A 20,067-nucleotide genomic window follows, 5' to 3' on the forward strand; every position below is an offset into this window, starting at 1 on the left:
TGGGCCGGATTTTTATTTTTGAAAATCAAATGCTCATCACTTGAATGGGCCGAAACTCTAAGTGGACTTGATTGCTTCAATTTTTGAAAATGAAATAGCTAAACACTCCATGACCAGACTTGAGGTGGAGTTGAAATCACAGCAAAGAGTTGGGCCGAAATTGTGATCGGACTTGGGCTTGGAATTTGCAAGAAAATTCTTTTGAAAATCAAGTGAACATGGGCTCAAGAATTGGATTTTATTTTTCTTTTGAAAATCAAATAAATCAAAGGTGGAGATTGTTGCTTGGGGCTCAAGACAAATCCAATGGCTCATATTCATTGAAGATTACTATAAATAGGGGTAGAGAGTGAGGGGTTAGAGGTGTGAAAATTTTGTAAACTCCTTTTGGAGAGGAGGGCTACTCTTAATTGAGAAGGCCTTCCAAAAATTGTAACTTTAGTTGCAATTAATAAAAATAATTTTTTCCTCTTTAAATTTGTTCTTTCTCCTCTTTGTTGAATGATGAGGATGGAGATGAAGAGCAATTTGAAGGTTTGCATTTCTTTTCTCTTTTATTTCTTTTTAGTAATTTCTTTATTATTGCTTATTAGTTAGATTTAAATTCATGCTTGTAGTATAGATTTACTTTCTTGTCTTTTTTATTTTCTTTTTGCACTTTAATTTGTAGAGTAGATTTATTTTTCTTGCATTTAATTTCTGCAATTTATTTTGTAGTTTAGATTTTTATTTTCTTTGTAATTAGATTTATTTCTTGTTCATAGTTTAGATTTTTCTTTTCTTTTTAATTTTGTAATTAGTCTTCTTTTTCTTGTTTTTATTTCTTAAGATGTGAATTTAATTCTTGTAAGAATATTAGAATTGTATGAAACTAGTCTAATTTCTTTTATATTGTATGAATTATTCTCTTGCACTTAAAATGTTCATGTTTAGGATAATCAACTAGAGAACTAATCGGTAGAAGAAGAATTTGATAATCTATGCTTATCTTAAATGGTTTGATAGGTTATGCTTATGAATTCTAGGATTATTATCATGTTGTTATTCTTATCATGAATAGTAATTTTAGCTTAGATGATAATTTGATAGGTTACACTTTCCTTAAATGGTTTGATAATCTATGCTTAATAAATCTAAGTTGAAATATGATAAAAAGAGAATAGTTTATATTTTATAATTGAAATTGGTTAGTGGATTATATTCTAGATTTCTTACCTCTTTTGAATCATTCATCTTAACTTTCTTAAATTTTCTTTTTATTTTTGGTTTTATTTCTTGATTTTATTAATTCATATTTCTTGCCTTATGATTTCATTTATTCTTTAATTCTTCATTCTCTCATCTAAAATTCAATTTATTATCTTTTGCAAAGATTCACAACAAATCACTCATCACATTCATACTTATTCTTTATTCCTAATTGTCACGCACAAAATATAAGAACCAAGTTTGATAATCTCTTAAAATCACCTTCCTCGTGGGATCGATATCTTTTTATACTATAACTTGATAAATTGTGCACTTGCAATTTTGGTACATAATTATGCCGCATCATATACATACATACATATTTCATATTTATTATTTTTGGTTTTGGTAAACAATGTGTTTAGCCACATAAACATGAAAACTTAACAACACATATATAAATATATTTTTATGTTTTAAATGGTTTAAAAAATAAATAATATCTCACAAATGGGAAAAGCAATTTGAGAAATTCTTTTTCTAACATGTTATATTACATGTTTAAAAATATTTCCTAAAAGTTTATCATTTTTGGAGTTGATTTACTATGGTGAATTGCTTTTACAAAATTGGGTGTTTCAGAATCTATAATATCTATGTTCAAATAATTATTTCTATCAACTAGAAAGTTATATTTCATAAATTCTTTCTTTAACATGTTCATATACATGTCTAAAAACTTATCTCAAAATTTCATTATTTTTGGAGTTGATTTACTATTTGTAATTAATTTTACAAAGCTAGCTACGTGAGAATTCTAGAATCTACCAAAACTGTCAACGGTCGACTTCATCAGTCGACTGATGACATCAGTCGACTGATGACATGTTTTTAGTCTATAAAGGCTAGTAACAGCTAGATTTTATTTTTGTGAGTTTTTGAGGGTTTTGGCTGGTTTAAGAGAGTTTCAAAACAAGTTTACAAGTGTTTAAGTTTGGTTTTAAGTTTATTTTAAAGAGAGTTTATGTGAAGAAGGTTTCACAAGAGGAGATTATTTTCGTTTAGGCCTTCAATCTTTCAATCTCTCCCTCTTGTTCATTAGAGAAGTTTTTTTAAACTCAATTTCTAGCTTCATTTATATTTATTGTTGATTATTATTTCTATAAGCTAGGTTTTCATATTGAGTTTAGTTTTGATTATTTCTCTTTGTTTACACACTCAACAATTGAGCTTTAGTATTTTCATACATAGTATATTTGGGTTGTGGGATTGTGCCTTGAGAGTGAGCTTATTTGTGTTCTCATCCATATTAGAGAACAAATTATTGTATTGAGTTTTTATTGTGAGGATACACTTTGTAATACACTTGTACACCGAGAGGAGTGTGTGGTGAGAGACGGGATCGGACCAAGAGGAGTGGCGTCGGTAATAAAGCCTAGGGAGAGGTTGTAAATCCGAGCACCTGAGGAAGACACGGGCTAGAGACCAATACTTAGAGGGTGTAGAGTGTGATTGCAAGAGTGTTGATTGTAAAGTTTTCGGTGAGCTAGAAAATTGAGTGTGAGGTGTAAACGTTTTCGGGTGAGTGTTGAAAACATGGTGTGATAGTAGATTTCTCCCCGAGAGTAGGGAACAGAGATGTAGGACGGAAGGTCCAAACTACATGATAATTTGATTGTGTTTGAGTTTGCATTGGCGTTCATTTATATTTGTGTTCATTGCTCATATCGTCATTGTCTCATTATTTAGTTTGTCCACTATATTATTTACATTTATTTCACCCTTGTGTTATTTGTATATCCTTGCATCTATATCTTATTGCATATCTAATTTACTAGGATATTTGTTAATTAGTTTTAATTGATATTAAATCAGATTAGATTAGCATAAATCTTATTCACCCCCCTCCAGGGTTCTTTCTTGGTGGCATTAGGGTCCAACAGTGGGTTTCTAATTATTGATTTCCTTGGATTGTTTATCTCTAGTTCGGTGTTAATATTTAGATATCTTCAATTTGAGATATATGGTATATACATGATGGTCTCATTGTTTGGATTATTTTGCTCGACGTACTACGTCTCATTTTGTAGGTGTCTAAATATTGATTCTATTAGATACAGGAAAAATAATCTAGGTAGACTATGCTTAATAGGTAGAGCCTCCATTTCATCTAGCAGCCCTTTTCCTGGGGGCGGATGGATGTGATCTTGCTGTAGCGCTTTGACGCTCTTGTTGTTATTTTTTTGTTTAAGTTATCTCTTTTAGGTAGCTCAGAGTTTCGAAGAGCCACAGGATGATGGAGTTCTAGCATAGTCGCCGTCGCACAGTCTTAGTAGCCGAAGCTCCACCGTATAGTTACGTTCATTGTTCAGACTTTAGAGTTTTATTCATTTTATAAAGACATAGTGCCTTAGTATGAGATTTAGTTGATTCATGTTGAGATATTTTATTATTTCAGATATCAGATGTCCTTCAGTTAAGACATGATTCTTTTATTTATGAGATCTCTCCTTCTATATCATGTCTATTGTTTTTACTTCCTCATTTTGCCTATTTTGTACATTCACTTCTTATTGATTTTACTAGAGGATATTACTGTGATTGGTGAAACGTGTTAATGCACTGTGTGGGTGCATGGCATGTTTGACAATCTGGGTTTCACCTTGGACTGTAGTCTTGTGTGAATCCTGGGGCATCACAAATAAATATATATATTAAATATTATGATAAATATTATAATAAGGAAAAGATGTTCCTAAGATGAAACCTTAAATTTAATCTAAGGTAGCGCCTCCGAACATTGTATACAATCAATTTACTCGATCCACTTGTTCATTTTGATTTATGTACTTTGGATTGTATATGACTAAAAATTTAGGCATATCGGGTTGTAGGTACTCATGCATCAAATGATTATAAAATTAACAGTTTTGTGATAGCATAACTAAATGGACAATGAAAAGATGTGTTAGAAGTATTTAACTATCCCGATTTTTGTTTTATAGATGTTTGAGGCATTTAGATCATGATAAATGGAGCAGATCATCAATTTGAATAGTCTAATTCATGGATCAAGAGGTGCGACCTTAGATTGAATTTAAGGTATCACCTTAGGAACGCTTTTCCCATTATAATAATATATAATATCATTATATATAAATAATATTATAATATATTCATATATATGTAATATCATATAATAATAATATAATATTCATAATATAATATATAATATTATAATTTATATAATTATAATATTATATATTAATTAATTTATTGTTAATAATATTTTATTAATATGACATAAGGAATTAATTACAATATTCGTAATTAGTATTTACAAATAATGTAATATATATTTTAATCAAATATATTGCATATTATGAAATAAATAATTTTTACTTAATTAAATAATTATTTTATTAATAATAATATTTTACTAATATGAACTTAATTATTATTCTCAACATTAGTAATTAATAATTACAATATGATGCAATATATAGAAATATTTTAATCAAAAATATTTTTTATATGAGGTAACTAATTTTTAATTAATTAATTCTATTAATACTAATATTTCATTACAATAAAATTAATTAATTACTCTCATTATTATTAATTAATAATCATAATTAATTATAAATTATTTACATTCTAAAATGAATTAATAAGTCACACAATGGAGTTATAATAATATGTCTATTTTAGTCATTTGATATTTAACACAACCTTATGGCTGCGTTTGGGAACTTGGATTTGGGCCCTGGATTTAAAATCCTGGGTATTTCAAATCCAAATCTCTTGTTTGGGCCTCAAATTAGACTGAGATTTTAAATCAAATGATTTTAAAGAGGTGATTTTAAAAGCCCAAATACACGTATTTGAAATCCCACCCTCACCCTTCGTATTTACCAAATCCAAATCCGGACCCGACGACTCCCCCGATCCCGACTCCTCCTCCCTCTCGTTTCTCAGCGGCGATCCCTCTCGTTTCTCAGCGGCGATCTCGAATCTCCAGGTATCTCTCCTCTCTCCTCTCTCCCCCTCTCCTCTCTCCCCTTCTCCTCTCTCGTCTCAACGCAGGGATCTCTCTTTGTATTTTGAAACCCTAGATCTGATCTGAGTTTGCTTTTCTCTGTTGTAGCTTTTTTTCAATTTCTGCAGTTTCTGATCTGGGTACTCTTTATATCTCGATCTCTTCCGTTAAAATTGTCTGTTCTCTATGCTAATGGGTGCCTGCCTTATGTTCGATTTTATGCCATATGAATTTTTTTTTGATAAACCAAGTTACGTACTGGTTGATGATTGAGTGACTGTTGCCTTTTGTTGTTTGGTACTGTAATTTGGGAGAATATGTGTACACATGCACTCCCATATAAATAATTCTATTTGCCTGAATATAGAACTCAAAACCCATACTTGAAGGGAAAAGAAATCGGATCCAGATAGAATATGGATATTTACATGAAGATAGGAAGTTAATTTATTCTTTTGTAAGTATAAAAGATTTGAGTCATGAAGATTTGGATTCAACAGATGAGTTCTAGTTGTAAGTATCAACAGTTCTTTATTCTTTTGTATGCTTTAGATATTGTTTTTCGGAAATTCATCCAGTTGTATTCTAAGAGATAGAATGAGACATGGTCGTGGTTAATACTATGTACTAAACCAAATGTTGAGATCAGTTTGCTGGCTTCCTGTGTAGTTCTTCTATTTTCTTTGATAGAATGAACAGTCGAGAAGTTAATTTCCCCATGTTGTATCTAAGTTGAGGAATTATATTTTTGGTGAGCTCACATGTTAATTTGTTAGCTTAATGCATTTCTACCCCAGACGAGACTACTATTCAAGACTTTGCTGCTATTTTTGTTATTGTGTTGCTGCATAAACTGGTTGAATTAGCTCATTTAGGCATCCCTCGAATAATCGAAACTGATGTTAGATTATTGGATTTTAGTACTTCAATTCAACATGATGTATTTTATTTTGTGTATCACGAAAGACTAATGTGAGACAGAACAGGCACCTGATATTTCATATGAATGCACATAAGTTTTATCAATTATATTACTGTATTGGATTACTTGAAGCAACTCAATTCTAGTTCCTCATCATAGCCACTATTATTCAACCTCAGATGTAGCGCAGGAATCTCAAAAGAATGAGATTTAGTTTGAAAATATCAGGGTTTTCCGCTACAAATTGTACATGGAACAGAGAAAAAGCATCACTTACCAAAGCCAGTTACACCACTTCCAGCTAATACCAACGACCTAATACTGGATACATCTTTTCCAGCTAATACCAACTTACCAAAGCCAGTTCAGTGCTAGCAAGAAGTAATTTGCCTTTGCTATGTTCCCAACAAAGTTGTACAGAGCTTTGCACAGAGTGCAGACCTCGCACAAAATATACCACTTAGCAAACGCAACCATCATGAAGACAAGGTTCAGCAAATGTTAGTTAAAACTGCTAACGTTGGTCATAAATTGAACTAGATATTTAAAAATTACTAAGCTCATTTGTGAAAAAATGAGAACCGCAGGTTAGTAGACAGGCACGCACGAGCGCGCACACTAGCAGAAAAGCAATAGCAATTGAAGCATCTACATCAGTCAAAGTAATTCATTTCTAATATTAGCAAGCAAATTATAATACGCCACCCAAATTGGATGACGCATCAGGAAAGTAACATACCTTTGCTTATATCAGGTGTATCTGGTGTCTGCACCGGGTAAAACTTATAAAATCGCATGTTCTCAAATGCTGCCTTTGTTGCAGGATCCATGTCTTCTATAGCTTTTCCTCTGCTGCTAATAAAGCTAGAGTAATGTTGTGAATATTACTGTTTAGACCATTTGCATCTGTCTGTGATTATTTCATTAGCAACATTTGGATTGCCTTTATCCATTGCTCTAGCTTTATCACAACATTAGCTTGTGACCTTGTCCATGGATAATGACATGCAAATTTTATGTGTCACTTTAGAGTTTGCTAGTGTTTCTTTCTGATGACAGCTACTTATTTCTTTTTATTATTTCATGCATTCTAATGATGGTCTTAATAATCCTAATAATTACCCTTGTACCTATTTTGAGTAGCATTTTAAATTTGCATCTTGCTAAATATATATTCAGGATATATGCGTAATCTGCTTGCATGTTCAACTTTTAATGTGATAGGTTAAAAATGGTAAATGATGAAAGGGATTCAAGGATCCAACTTAAACGTACAAGGGAAGAATTTGAGAGGAGAGAGGATGATGACATTATTATGGTAGTGGTCAGTTTTATAGTTGCTGCCATTGGTGCTTGGTACTATACAAAGCACATGTTGAAGGAGAGTTCAAGAACACACGAAGAAGAGGATGAAAGGACATACCTTAGAAAGTCTTGGATTCGAAATCTTATTTGCAATGCAAATAACTGTGTTGAACAACTAAGGATGAATCCTCAAGCGTTTAAGAGGTTATGTGATGTTCTATGTACTAGAGGGGGATTAGTAGCATCAAGAAATGTCACGATTGAAGAAATTGTCGCTATGTTTTTGCATATTTTAGCTCATAATGTAAAAAATAGGACAAGCAAGACAGATTTTTATCGTTCAAATGAAACAATTAGTCGGCAGTTCCACAAAGTACTTCAAGCAGTCATGAAGATAGGAAGCCTCTATATTAAACAAGAATATACAAATCCTAATGAGAGAGACATAGAGAAGTGGAAATGGTTTGAGGTAACTATGACTTCTTTTATTAAGGTTTTCATGTTTAGTACTTTTGTTTAATAGAACTAATTGTAAGGTTGTGCAATTTTAGGATGCTATCGGGGCACTTGATGGGACTCATATCCAATTAACTATTCCTTTGGAAGATCAAAGTAGATATCGAAATAGAAAAGGAGAGAACAGTACAAATGTACTTGGTGTTTGTGATGCCAATTTGAGATTTTCATATGTGCTACCTGGTTGGGAGGGTTCAACATCAGATTCTCGTGTTTTGCGTGATGCTTTGCGTCGGCCCAATGGCTTAAAACTTCCCTCAAGTAGGAATATAATTCTTTTAATTATTATATATGTATTGCTTCCTAGTTTTTACATTGTTGTGACTGGAGATTTTGATTTTGTAGATAAATACTTTCTTGTGGATGCTGGGTATACAAATGGGCCGGGGTTTTTGGCACCTTATCGAGGGACTCGCTATCATATAAAGTCATGGAGAGAAAATGGTCCAAGAAACTACAAGGAGTTATTTAACCAACGTCATTCCTCTGCTAGAAACACAATATGAGGTAAATAATTTATGATGCAATATATAGAAATATTTTAATCAAAAATATTTTTTATATGAGGTAACTAATTTTTAATTAATTAATTCTATTAATACTAATATTTCATTACAATAAAATTAATTAATTACTCTCATTATTAATAATTAATAATCATAATTAATTATAAATTATTTACATTCTAAAATGAATTAATAAGTCACACAATGGAGTTATAATAATATGTCTATTTTAGTCATTTGATATTTAACACAACCTTATAAGATATTTGTTTACCAAACAAATAACTAATTATATTTCCTTATAAGTGAAGGGGTTTACCAAGCAACTTCCTTATTTTCTTACATGCTTATAAGAAGTATTAAGAATAAGTAATAAGTAACTTATAAAGACTTAAAAAAAGTGGTAGCCAAACATGCTCAAACTAATGTAAGCGGGTCAGATTTCAAAAACTAATGTAGAATTCTTAATTCAATTCCCGACTTCAAGGTTTAACAAATTCAATGCAAGACACATAATCCAGATTAAGTCATTAGATATTTGGGGTATCTTTTTCTTGTCCGTACTATATATAATAGCGTTGTGCAATCGGTCGGTCAATTCGATTTTTGGCCAAATTTAGCCAACCCGGACCAAATTGCATATCATTCAAAACTCAACTGAATCGATTCCTAACCTAACTGTTTCAAGTCGGTTTGTTCGGTTTTCATTTGAGTACAAATGTTATGTCCAAATTCAATTTCACCTCTAATCTGTTGACGAAGAAAGAAGTCCCCTACACTTTAATTTATTGAAATTCATGAACTATCAAATACTACTGAATATTAGATGCGGAAATCAAAATTTGATTCTTGTCAAAGCTTACATAACTTTTTTTAAAGTGAAAGCTCACATAAAGAATTAAAGTGATCTCAATCTGATAGACAAAGTAAATAAAAAATATGCAATAATTTAGATGTTGGGTATCGTTTCTATAAAATTATAAGTCTGATCTAAAGAGAAGTCTGATCCAAAGATTTTCTTGCATTATGTGTATCAATCGAGGAGAAAAATCAAGAAAATGTTAGAATCAAAATTATGGTTTTAACCACCCGGGGGTGGGATTCTTAGTCAGCAACTCTGTGGGGGAGGACTCGCTCCCTAGGCACGTGCCCTGTTGGTCAGGGGTTCAAATCCCCGCTGCGCATTCAACTGGTCTCTCTTGGTTTAAGGGTGGGGACGGAGACCCAGGGTTTTACGGTTCAACTAATCAGCCTGTCGATTAGGGACCCGTTTGAGTCTATTCTGGTCCACGCGCTGAGTGACCACCTACGTAGAATTGGGCCCCCTGGTAGCAAGGAGATGACTCCCTCAGCTGTGGGGGGATCGGGGAGATTTGAATCGTGGTCTCCACCAAACCCTCAAGGGGGGCGTTGAGTGGCTGACCATGTTTCCCTTGTCACTAAAAAAATAAAAAATGGTTTAAGTTTCTTACGTACAAAGTGGATTAGTCCAAACTAGAAGAAGTGAATAGATAATAAAAAGAGGTAGAGAACTAGAGATGATGAAAAACGCTAGAATTAGAGAAGATACCATTGTTGGGGTATTTCATCCTATCAGGTCACGTGAGAGAAAAAGATATCAAGCTGCAGCGAAGCAACTCTACACGAATTATGATGGGTCAGGTTTAAGCGAATGCGGATAGTAACTAGAATGTATAATACAATTCGATCGGTTCAGGCGGTTCGGGTTGAAAAAACTTCAACCCGGCCCGAACTGAACTTTAGTAAAAACCAAACCAAACTGTCAAATTTCGGCCGAAACTGAATTATGCTCACCCCTAATATATAACCTACTCTTTAATAACCTTTTAATTATTATTTTACATTTCCTCTAGGTATCCCACCCGTCCTGTGAAATGCTGCAAACGTATTTGAAAGCTGATGGGTTAAATTGTAAATTAGAACTTTAGGCTCCGTTTGGCAAATGGTTAAGAAAGAGGGGTTAAAAAGAAGGGTTAATATACTTAGCCCATTCAATAATCTGAGGCCCCGTTTGGCAAAAGGTTAAGGAAAATGGGTTAAAGAGAAGGATTAATGTACTTAGTCCATTCGATAATCTGAAGGACTAAATTATTAACCCGTTAAATAAGTTTTATTTTAGCCATTGTGATCAGTTTTAGTATTTGTCAATAACAACAATTTTGACTATTTTCTTTATAATTAGAAGGGTTAACTATTAATCATTCTAAATAGGAGTATTAGTAAACCCCTCATTTTGAGGGGTTAACTCATTTTAATCCCTCTAGTGAGGTTAGCTTAACCTTTTTATATATTTTATGTTTGACAAATTATGGAGGATTAACTTACTTTAATCTTTATATATATTTTTTGTGTTTGACGGGTTAAAAATAGATTAAGTCTTCTTAACCCCTCACTTAACCCTTTGCCAATCGGTAGGTGTTTGCCATCAGAACTCCTATACAAAAACTAAATGCTGTACAAGAATCACATCAGTCAGCCACCTCAAAATAGGCGCTTCCTTTTCAAAATTTCAAGCGGAAAAAAAAAAGAAAAAAAAAAGAAAAATCGAACGCTTCATTGCTGAGAGAGCGAAGAAAATGACTGATGTCGAGAGCAACTCCTATGAAGAGATCCGAAGGAAGAGAGTCCAAGAAAATCTCAAGCATCTCGAAGTATTAGAAGATTACCTATATTCGCTCATTGTTTATTCCTTGTTTTTTAAATATTTTTTTATCGACATTTTATGTTCAATTTGAAAATTTTTGGGGAAACGCTTTATTTGAAAGATAGAATTGAAAACCTGAAGAAATCAATTATGGGTCTTTGCAGTCTGCTGATTTATGAAAAACCGATGAATGTTTTTTTTCTTTTTGGTACTTTTAATAAGGTTCTAAATTTTTTTCTTAAAAAAGGGTTTTTTAATTGAAATAAATGGATAACTGATGAGAAAATTTTCATCAAAATTTTCTCTTTTTTGCTGTTGTTATTCATAATTCCCTTGCCCATAAAGCTAAAATAAGTTGTAGATCATCATTTTTTCTTTATAATGGTGGATGTGATGTGCAATCTGAAGAAACTGAAAATGCTGAAATTAGGAGAAATTCATTCCTGTAGGTTGTTCTGATTGGTTATTTCTTTCTTTTAGTTATTAGCTTTTCTTTATGCTCAGGGGGAGCACATGACCTTATAAAAGCTTATGATAGCCATTAGGAATTACTAAATAGTAATCATTGGAAGAAAAGAACTAGAGACAGTTAATAGTTTAGTTTGCATATTACTTTTTGACTTTCGAGAACATTTTGTTTTCAGTTTTTCAAAAATTGTCTTTTAAACATTTGATATGGAATCAACTTGGGGGCCTGCAAACTGTTGTACATAAAAAAGCTTTCCTAATTTGTTTCTCTTCATTGGGATTTATGATTTGTAGATGGTTATGTTAGTTGCAATGTGATTGAAGCTTCCGTTTTTCCTTTTCATTCTTCTAATGTTGTAAGTTGTGGACATCTGGAGGAAGTTTTCCTACTTATTGATTTCTTTTATAAGTGTACATGATTTTGATACCATGAAGCAAATAAGAGAGTGTGTCTGATTTTTACCTGTTTACATGCATCCTCTTTTTTATGGCACCTCATCATTAACACTCCTAATTTCGCCACCTACTTTTTATTAAATTGATGGGGGTCAAAAGAGTACCGACGATGGAAAAACTTTGGGTACCAATCTCTACAATTTGTGATTGAACGATAAGAATCTTTTGGCTAAAATAGAATAGCATATTATTGCTATACATCTAGTTTGCTCTTCAATGGTATTAATGAACTCTTTTTGGGTACAACCGTTATCTTTCTTTTCGTGACTTCATCCTTCTTCCCAAACCAAAACTAGAGTGAAGCTTAGCGCTTAACTGATGGCTGGTTAGAGTATTGCACCATTGAATCTTATTGTCATATTTGCATTATGTATTCAAACCCCAGGCCCCTATTTTTAGGTTATTTTTTATTTATTTTATTATTTTTACATGATAAAACATGTTTTCTCCCTCGTATTGGTACCTTTTTGGTTTATAATTAAACATAGTTCTCAGGTAGCTCTAACTATACATTTGAGGAGAATGACATGTGTATTATGAGGATAATGGGTATCATTTGACACATGAGGGGATTCTCTCATATACAATGATTAAACTCAGCCCACATTACTACATTACTTGGCTAAGTTTTAGCCATATTACTGTCTATGAGAGAATCTTCTCATATGTCATTTGTTACCCAATATGCTCATATATTAATAGAAAAATCACTAGTGAATTGTTAACTGTTTTTGGTTTGCTTTTGAAGTTGTAATTTAAGCTATTTCTATTAGCATTATTAAACCACCTACCAAGATAGTGGTACTTGAAATAATTTTGAATAGTTAACTAAACTAGCATGTTCCAACATTTATAATTATCCAGCAACATAAACTTGCTTTCAGTTTAAACTTGTCAGGTTGCACCTCACTTGATTTATCATCTCTCTAATGACCTTATCGGTGTTATTGCTTATATTGTAAACTAAAAATGAAATCCTACATGGACTAAAAAGTTTGTTTGTGAAGTTAGGACTTTTTTTATTAAGGAAGATGTACATTTGCAGTGTTCAAGAACTATGACAACGCAAATATCCTAACAAAAAAGTAGTTTTAGTATAAGTTGAATTCATAAGTTATGGCAAATATATTATAACTTTGGTGGCAGGGGTCAACCGTGTAGAAATGAAGCCTGTTTAGCTAGATCAGTTGAATAGTCTCATATACCTTTTTCGAACTTTGGCATGTACTTGAATGAATAAAACAAATTCATCATTAAATATATTCTCAATTTTTGTCTATCCAATTAATCATTTGTGTTCTTTGTTGGACAAGGATCTGGGAATTTCAAAGATCTCTAAAGGTCTCTTGGAGGTTGCACAAATAGAACACAAGTTACAGGTAAGATCAGCTATCATACTATTCATTTCTAAAGGCAGGTTTATATAATTTGCGGACATATTTCTATATTTCGTTAATTTGAATTTATGAAAGCCTGTAATTCAACAATAGGCAAAGGATTTCTTAGTGATTTCATGAATGATCTACTTTGAATAAAGGCTGATTGCAGACACCAATTCTTGTCGTAGACAAAACATAATTATTTATCGATCAGTTACATATTGGCTAAGAAGTTTTTTGGTACATTTAATTAAGGAATTTACATATGACACCATGTCAATATATGCTATTCTATAAACATAAGGCTCAGAGGAGCATTAATATTGTGATTTCTTAATTGTTTTGCAGAAAAGTTATTCAAGCCCCAAACCTAAGAAAAAATTTGAAATATCAGAATTGAGGCGGTCTTCAAGAGAAAGAAAACCAGGAATTTCATATTCTGAGGAGGTACATCATTTATCTTTCTGATCTAATTGGATGAGACAGGAGATTGTGGATTGTGCAGCTTTACTTGACATAGGACACAATTATTGGTTTTCCTCTTTGTTTCCGGCTGGTAGTATTATAACTGAGCATGTGAAGATAATCAATGATTATCGCTTTTTATGCATAATGGAAAGTTTGCACTCGGCATCGTTTCGGCCGCTTCACCCGCCCCCCCCCCAGCACCCCGCGACCGGACCCAATTCTTTTAACGCGATGTTCTGATACGAATATAGGCAGATTCCTGAGATGCTCTGAGATCTATGTAAGCCATCTTATTTTAACTTGTTATTTTTTTTTCCATTTGTGTCATTTGGTTGTTGACTTATACTTAGTTATATTTGCTGTACCTTATTTTAGCTTCTTATTATTATCTATTTGTGTCATTTGGTTGTTAAATTATAACTATTTATTTCTGTTATATGTCAGTTTGAGTATGTTTCTGAATCTCTTAGCCATGTTCACATTTTTATATTTATTGTCTTGTTAATTGGTCTTTTGTTATAGGTCATGTTCTAGTAAGAACGTTAGAAGAATAATTCTTTCTCCTTTTGGTCTTTTATCTGCTAAATAACTTGCAGATATCTCATCTAGAAGCAAATCTGAATATAGGAAATGTCTTCATTCGTTGAATTGCATTCTTGATCTCCTGTTCCCTGTTGTTTTGCTCATGTGGTAGTTGAACATCCAATCTTACGCACATTTATCAGTTAACAATTGCTCAATTATGCAGGCACTTATAAGTCCTTTGACTTGTTAGGTATTAAGTCAATTGAGCGACCTAGAATCCTGAAGGAATATTACCTAATCAAAGCTCCCTTCCACTGCACTAAAACTCCAGAGTTATGATGAGGGTTGAGGGATATAATTCATTAATTCTATATTGTAACATGCCTCCGCAAGTTGACCGCCTTTTTCATGGGTCAAATCATGGACTCACACAATGGTATATTTATAGAAAACGCGCTTTAAATATGTGGCAGACGAAATTTTGAGTCCGGGTTTCTATGAAATCATTGAAAAAAAACCCCCTTTCACTGCACCAAAACCTTGAAGTTATTACGAGTGTTGAGGGTTATAATCTATATTCTAACAATCTGCATAAGTGGATGATGAAGCAAATTGTGCTAAGTAGAAGTGACATATGCAGTCAGAAGCCCTATCACATGACTGCATCTGGTACGATATAGACATTCAAATTTTGGGTAGTTTTTGTTAATTGGATGGATATGTTGGGACAAACCCGGGGCCCAATAGAGCAGGGTCGTAGCAATAGTAGAGCAAAAGTAGAGATAAAATGTTGGACACACAGATTTACGTGGTTCGGCATTTGATTGCCTACGTCCACGGGCAAGGATAGAAGAATTCACTATGAGAAGAAAACTCTGGAGTTACAATCTCTCTTTCTAAGGAGATACTCTCTCTATTTTTTCTCTCACACTCTTCTATATAAGAAGTTTTTTCTGGGATGAGATTTCCTTAAGGATTTGGAGCCTATTTATAGGATTTTAAAAAACACTATGCATAATAAAATAATAATAAATTACTATGCTGTGGGGCCCGCCCTTTTGTTTTCTTTTCCTCTTTTCAACATTTGTGGCTGTGCACTTTCGGTGCTGTGGCTGCTGCTTCTTTCGGTGGGTTTGGAATATTAGGCGCCTGACAATCTCCTACTTGAAGATTTGATTGAGCATCAATCATATCTTCACACCATTCTTTCTATCTTGCCATCTTTATATTGCTTACGTCTCAGACAGACCACAGCAGAATCGACACCAAATAAATTTGTCAGTATTGACTGTTTTTGTTAAAAAATCTGCTAGGTTGTCTTTGGTGTGAATTTTCTGCATATCCACTGTTCCTTCTTCCACTTTCTCACGAAAGAAGTGATACTGAACTCGAATATGCTTGGTCTTTGAATGAAAGGCTGGATTTCTTGCCAAATGCAAAGCACTCTGACTATCACAAAATAGAGAAATCTTTTTTTGTTCATAGCCGAGTTCCTCCAGCACCATCTTCAACCACATCGCTTCTTTACTAGCTTGTGTAGCTGCCACATACTCTGCTTCTGTTGTTGAAGTAGCCACAACTGACTGCAGTTTTGAAACCCAGCTTACAGCTCCGTCAGCAAGTGCAAACACATAGCCTGTGGTGGATTTGCTATTATCACGATCACCTGCATAATCAGAATCAACATATCCACTGACAATAAAATTAGATCCCCCATAGCATAATGCAACATTTGAGGTTCCTTGAATGTATCTTAGAACCCTCTTTACAGCATTCTAATGCTCTTTATCAGGATTCGTCATGTATCGACTAACCACTCCCACTGCTTGTGTAATGTCTGGGCTTGTACAAATCATCGCGAACATTAAGCTTCCCACTGCTGATGCATACGGTACTCGAGACATCTCCATCCTCTCTTCTTCACTGCTAGGACTCATACTGGAGGATAACTTGAAATTAACAGGAAGTGGGGTAGAAATTGACTTACAATCTTGCATGTTAAAGCGTCACAAGATTTTCTTCAAATAGTTCTTTTGAGAAAGCCAAATCTTCCTATTAATTCTGTCTTGGTAAATTTGCATTCCTAGAATCTTGTTTGCAGATCCTAAATCATTCATTTTAAATTTCCTAGCCAACTGGGTCTTTAATTCTTTGATACGATCTTTATTGGGGCCTGCAACCAACATGTCGTCAACATACAACAATAAGATAACAAAGTTATTTTTACCAAACCTCTTGAAATATGCACAAGGGTTTGAATTAAATCTGTTGTATCCAAGGCTCATGATGAATGAATCAAATCTCTTGTACCAACACCTCGGCGCCTGTTTTAGACCGTACAGAGATTTGTTCAATCTGCAAACCAAGTTCTCTTTTCCTTTTTCTTCAAAACCTTCTGGTTGGAGCATGTAAATTTCTTCTTCAAGATCTCCATGAAGAAATGCTGTTTTCACATCTAGCTGCTCTAGATGTAAGTCAAATATAGCGCTCATAGCCAGGACTATTCGGACTGTTGTTAGTCGAACTACAGGAGAAAATATTTCATTAAAATCAATACCTTCTTTCTGAGCATATCCTTTTACCACCAATCTAGCACGATATCGCTCCACCTGATCATCGTCGTTTCGCTTGATCTTGTGACCCATTTGTTTCCAATGGTCTTTCTTTTTTGTGACAGTGACACAAGTTCCCAAGTCTTGTTTTTATGGAGAGCTTCAATTTCGTCCTGCATTGCTGTCATCCACAAAGATGCATCTGTGCCATTTATAGCTTCATAAAAAGTTGATGGCTCTCCATCTTCTGTTAGAAGACAGTATGCAACATTACTCTCCGTAATATACTCCGAGTGTCAAGTCGGTGGTCTTCTCTCACGAGTTGACCTTCGAACTTCTGGAGCCTCGGACTCGACCGGTTCTTATACATCATGCTCCGGTGTTGCTTCAGAAGAATTCAGATTATCTTCTACCTGAACAGCTACAGTCTCTGAGTCTTTCCTCGAATTGCTTTCTTTTTCTTCACTTTATAGTTGGTTTTCTACAAAGATAACATCTCTGCTGATAATAACCTTACGGGCAGTGGGATCTCACAGGCGATACCCCTTTACTCCATTAGCATACCCTAAGAATATGCATTTTCTGAATTTTGAATCCAGCTTTGTAATTTCTTGGGCATTGTACATTACGTACACTGGACATCCAAATATATGGAGGTTGGAATAATCAGCTGGCTTGCCAGTCCACATCTCCATTGGTGTCTTCAATTGTATTGCAGTTGATGGAGATCGATTCACAACATAACAAGCGGTTTTTACTGCTTCCGTCCAAAAGATTTTTTCCAGATTTGCAGTTACCAACATAGCTCTTGTTCTTTCCAACAGAGTTCTGTTCATCCGCTCCGCCACTCCATTTTGTTGTGGAGTATAAGCCGTACTGAATTGTCTTTTGATGCCTTCATGCTTGCAGAATGCTAGGAATTCACCGTCTGTGTATTCTCCTCCATTATCTGACCTCAAGCACTTGATCTTCTTCTCAGATTCAAGCTCGACCCGCGCTTTGTAGGCTTTAAAGACTGAGAACACATCCGCCTTCTTCTTGATAGGATACACCCAACATCTCCTGGAGTAATCATCAATAAAGGACACAAAGTACTTTGCTCCTCCTAAGGATGTAACTGGTGCTTGTCATACAACAGAATGAACCAGTTCCAGAATAGTCTTGCTTCTAGAACTCGATGTGTTGAACTTTAGCCGATGCTGCTTACTTGTAACACAATGCTCGCAGAATGGAAGAGCTACCGAATTAAGTCTAGAAAGCAGCTTCTGATCGGAGAGAACCTTCAAGCCTTGTTCTGACATATGGCCTAGTTTGCGATGCCACATCATGGTTTGTTCTTCTCCATGGCTGGTTGATGCCACACATGAATCAGCTTCCTGCATGGTTTCTCCCTTGAGCATATATAGATTTGCAGCTATCTTTTCTTCTTTTATCACCACAAGCGCCCCTCTAACAATCTTCATGATTCCATTTTCGATATGAGTTTTGCATCCGAGTTCATCTAATTATCCCAAAGATAATAGATTCTTCTTCAAGCCCTTCACATGTCGCACATCTTGAATGGTGCGTATTGTACCATCAAACATTTTAATTTTGATAGTGCCAATACCAGAAATCTCCAAGGCATGATCATTCCCCATGAATACAGATCCTCCTGAGATAGGTTCATATTTGTGAAACCAATCTCTCCGAGAGGTCATGTGCCAAGAGGCTGCTGAATCCAGAAATCAGACATCAGCAAACCTCTTTCTGCCTTCATCAACAGTGGTTGCTCCACTGAATAGAATTTCACCATCGTCTGATGTGCTGATAACGCATCCTTAAGATGTTGATGACTCTGAAAACTTTTTCTCTCTACTCTTCTTATTGTGCCAACACTCCGATTTGACGTGCCCTCTTTTGCCACAGTTGTAGCATTTGACATTCTTCTTACTTCTTGATTTGGATCTACCATGGGTATGACTCCCACTGGAGCCACGTTCCGTTGATCTTCCTCTCGTCACCGATAAGGCCTTCGCTTGTTGCGAACTTGCATGCCTGTCTTCCTTGTTCTTGCGCCGATTTTCTTCCTCCAGAACAGCGGCTGTAACATCGTCGAAGACTAGATTGTCCGTAAGGACGTTGTTTGTCAGGTTGATGATGTGTTGATCATACGAGTCAGGTAGACTCTGAAGTAGAAGTTCTGCAAGTTCATTCGCACCAACTGTATACCCCAACGTTGTGAGTTGGGAGAACAATGTGTTTACGGTATTGATGTGGTCGGTCATCGATGTAGATTTCGCCATCCTCAGAGTGTAAAGTCTCCTTTTTAAGAAGATTTTATTGTGCATGGATTTCGCCTCATATAGCTTTGTTAGAGTATCCCAGATCTCCTTTGCTGTCTTCTTCTCCTCTATGCTTGACAGCACCCCGTCTGCTAATGCCAGATGGAGATTTGCAATACCATTTTCGTCCATCTCGTTCCATTTCTTATTATCTGTGATGTCGTTCGGCCTTGCACCAATGACCGCTAGACAATTATCTTTTCTCAAGATAGCTTTTATCTTCAACTTCCACAGAAAAAAATTACTCCCGTCAAATTTCTCGATCTTGAACTTCGTCGCCATTGCTTCTACCACGAACAGTAACTTACTATTTTACGTAAATAGTACTGTATTTATGAGCAGTAATCGTATCCGTGAATAGTACCGTACTTATGAATAGTATCAGATTTGTGAACAGTACCGTACTCGTGAATAGTACCCGTCACCTCCAAAGGGTAAATGATAACCTAACTTATTTTCTGATGTGGAGGATCCACCTTTGGTGGCAGCCATAGAGCATACGATAAGTAGATATATACAAGTACCCTAAGTTGGCTCTGATACCACTTGTTGGGACAAACCCGGGGCCCAATAGAGCAGGGTCGCAGCAATAGTAGAGCAAAAGTAGAGATAAAATGTTAGACACACAGATTTACGTGGTTCGGCACTTGATTGCCTACGTCCACGGGCAAGGATAGAAGAATTCACTATGAGGAGAAAACTCTGGAGTTACAATCTCTCTTTCTAAGGAGATACTCTCTCTAATTTTTCTCTC

General features: G+C 34.6%; 2 protein-coding genes across 5 annotated transcripts in view; both read left to right on the top strand.

Annotated features, from left to right (window-relative positions):
- On the top strand, positions 5,062 to 8,476 carry LOC109847421. The gene is made up of 4 exons (XM_020416649.1): positions 5,062 to 5,740; positions 7,374 to 7,923; positions 8,006 to 8,231; positions 8,316 to 8,476. The coding sequence occupies exons 2-4, from the start codon at positions 7,381 to 7,383 to the stop codon at positions 8,474 to 8,476; spliced, it is 930 nt and encodes a 309-aa protein (XP_020272238.1). The 5' UTR covers positions 5,062 to 5,740; positions 7,374 to 7,380.
- LOC109848697 (B3 domain-containing protein Os05g0481400-like) overlaps positions 10,984 to 20,067 on the top strand; it is a 36,724-nt gene continuing 27,640 nt past the window's right edge. For 3 of the 4 annotated variants that reach the window (XM_020418340.1, XM_020418342.1, XM_020418343.1), the window contains exons 1-3: positions 10,984 to 11,148; positions 13,379 to 13,444; positions 13,793 to 13,891. In XM_020418340.1, the coding sequence (XP_020273929.1) occupies positions 11,074 to 11,148; positions 13,379 to 13,444; positions 13,793 to 13,891 (240 nt within the window). In that variant the 5' untranslated portion in view covers positions 10,984 to 11,073. The remainder of the gene's footprint in view (positions 11,149 to 13,378; positions 13,445 to 13,792; positions 13,892 to 20,067) is intronic. The other variant, XM_020418341.1, reaches the window with a different exon arrangement.

The sequence above is a fragment of the Asparagus officinalis genome, chromosome 7 (genome assembly GCF_001876935.1).
Source record: "Asparagus officinalis chromosome 7, Aspof.V1, whole genome shotgun sequence".
NCBI classification, from domain to species: domain Eukaryota; kingdom Viridiplantae; phylum Streptophyta; class Magnoliopsida; order Asparagales; family Asparagaceae; genus Asparagus; species Asparagus officinalis.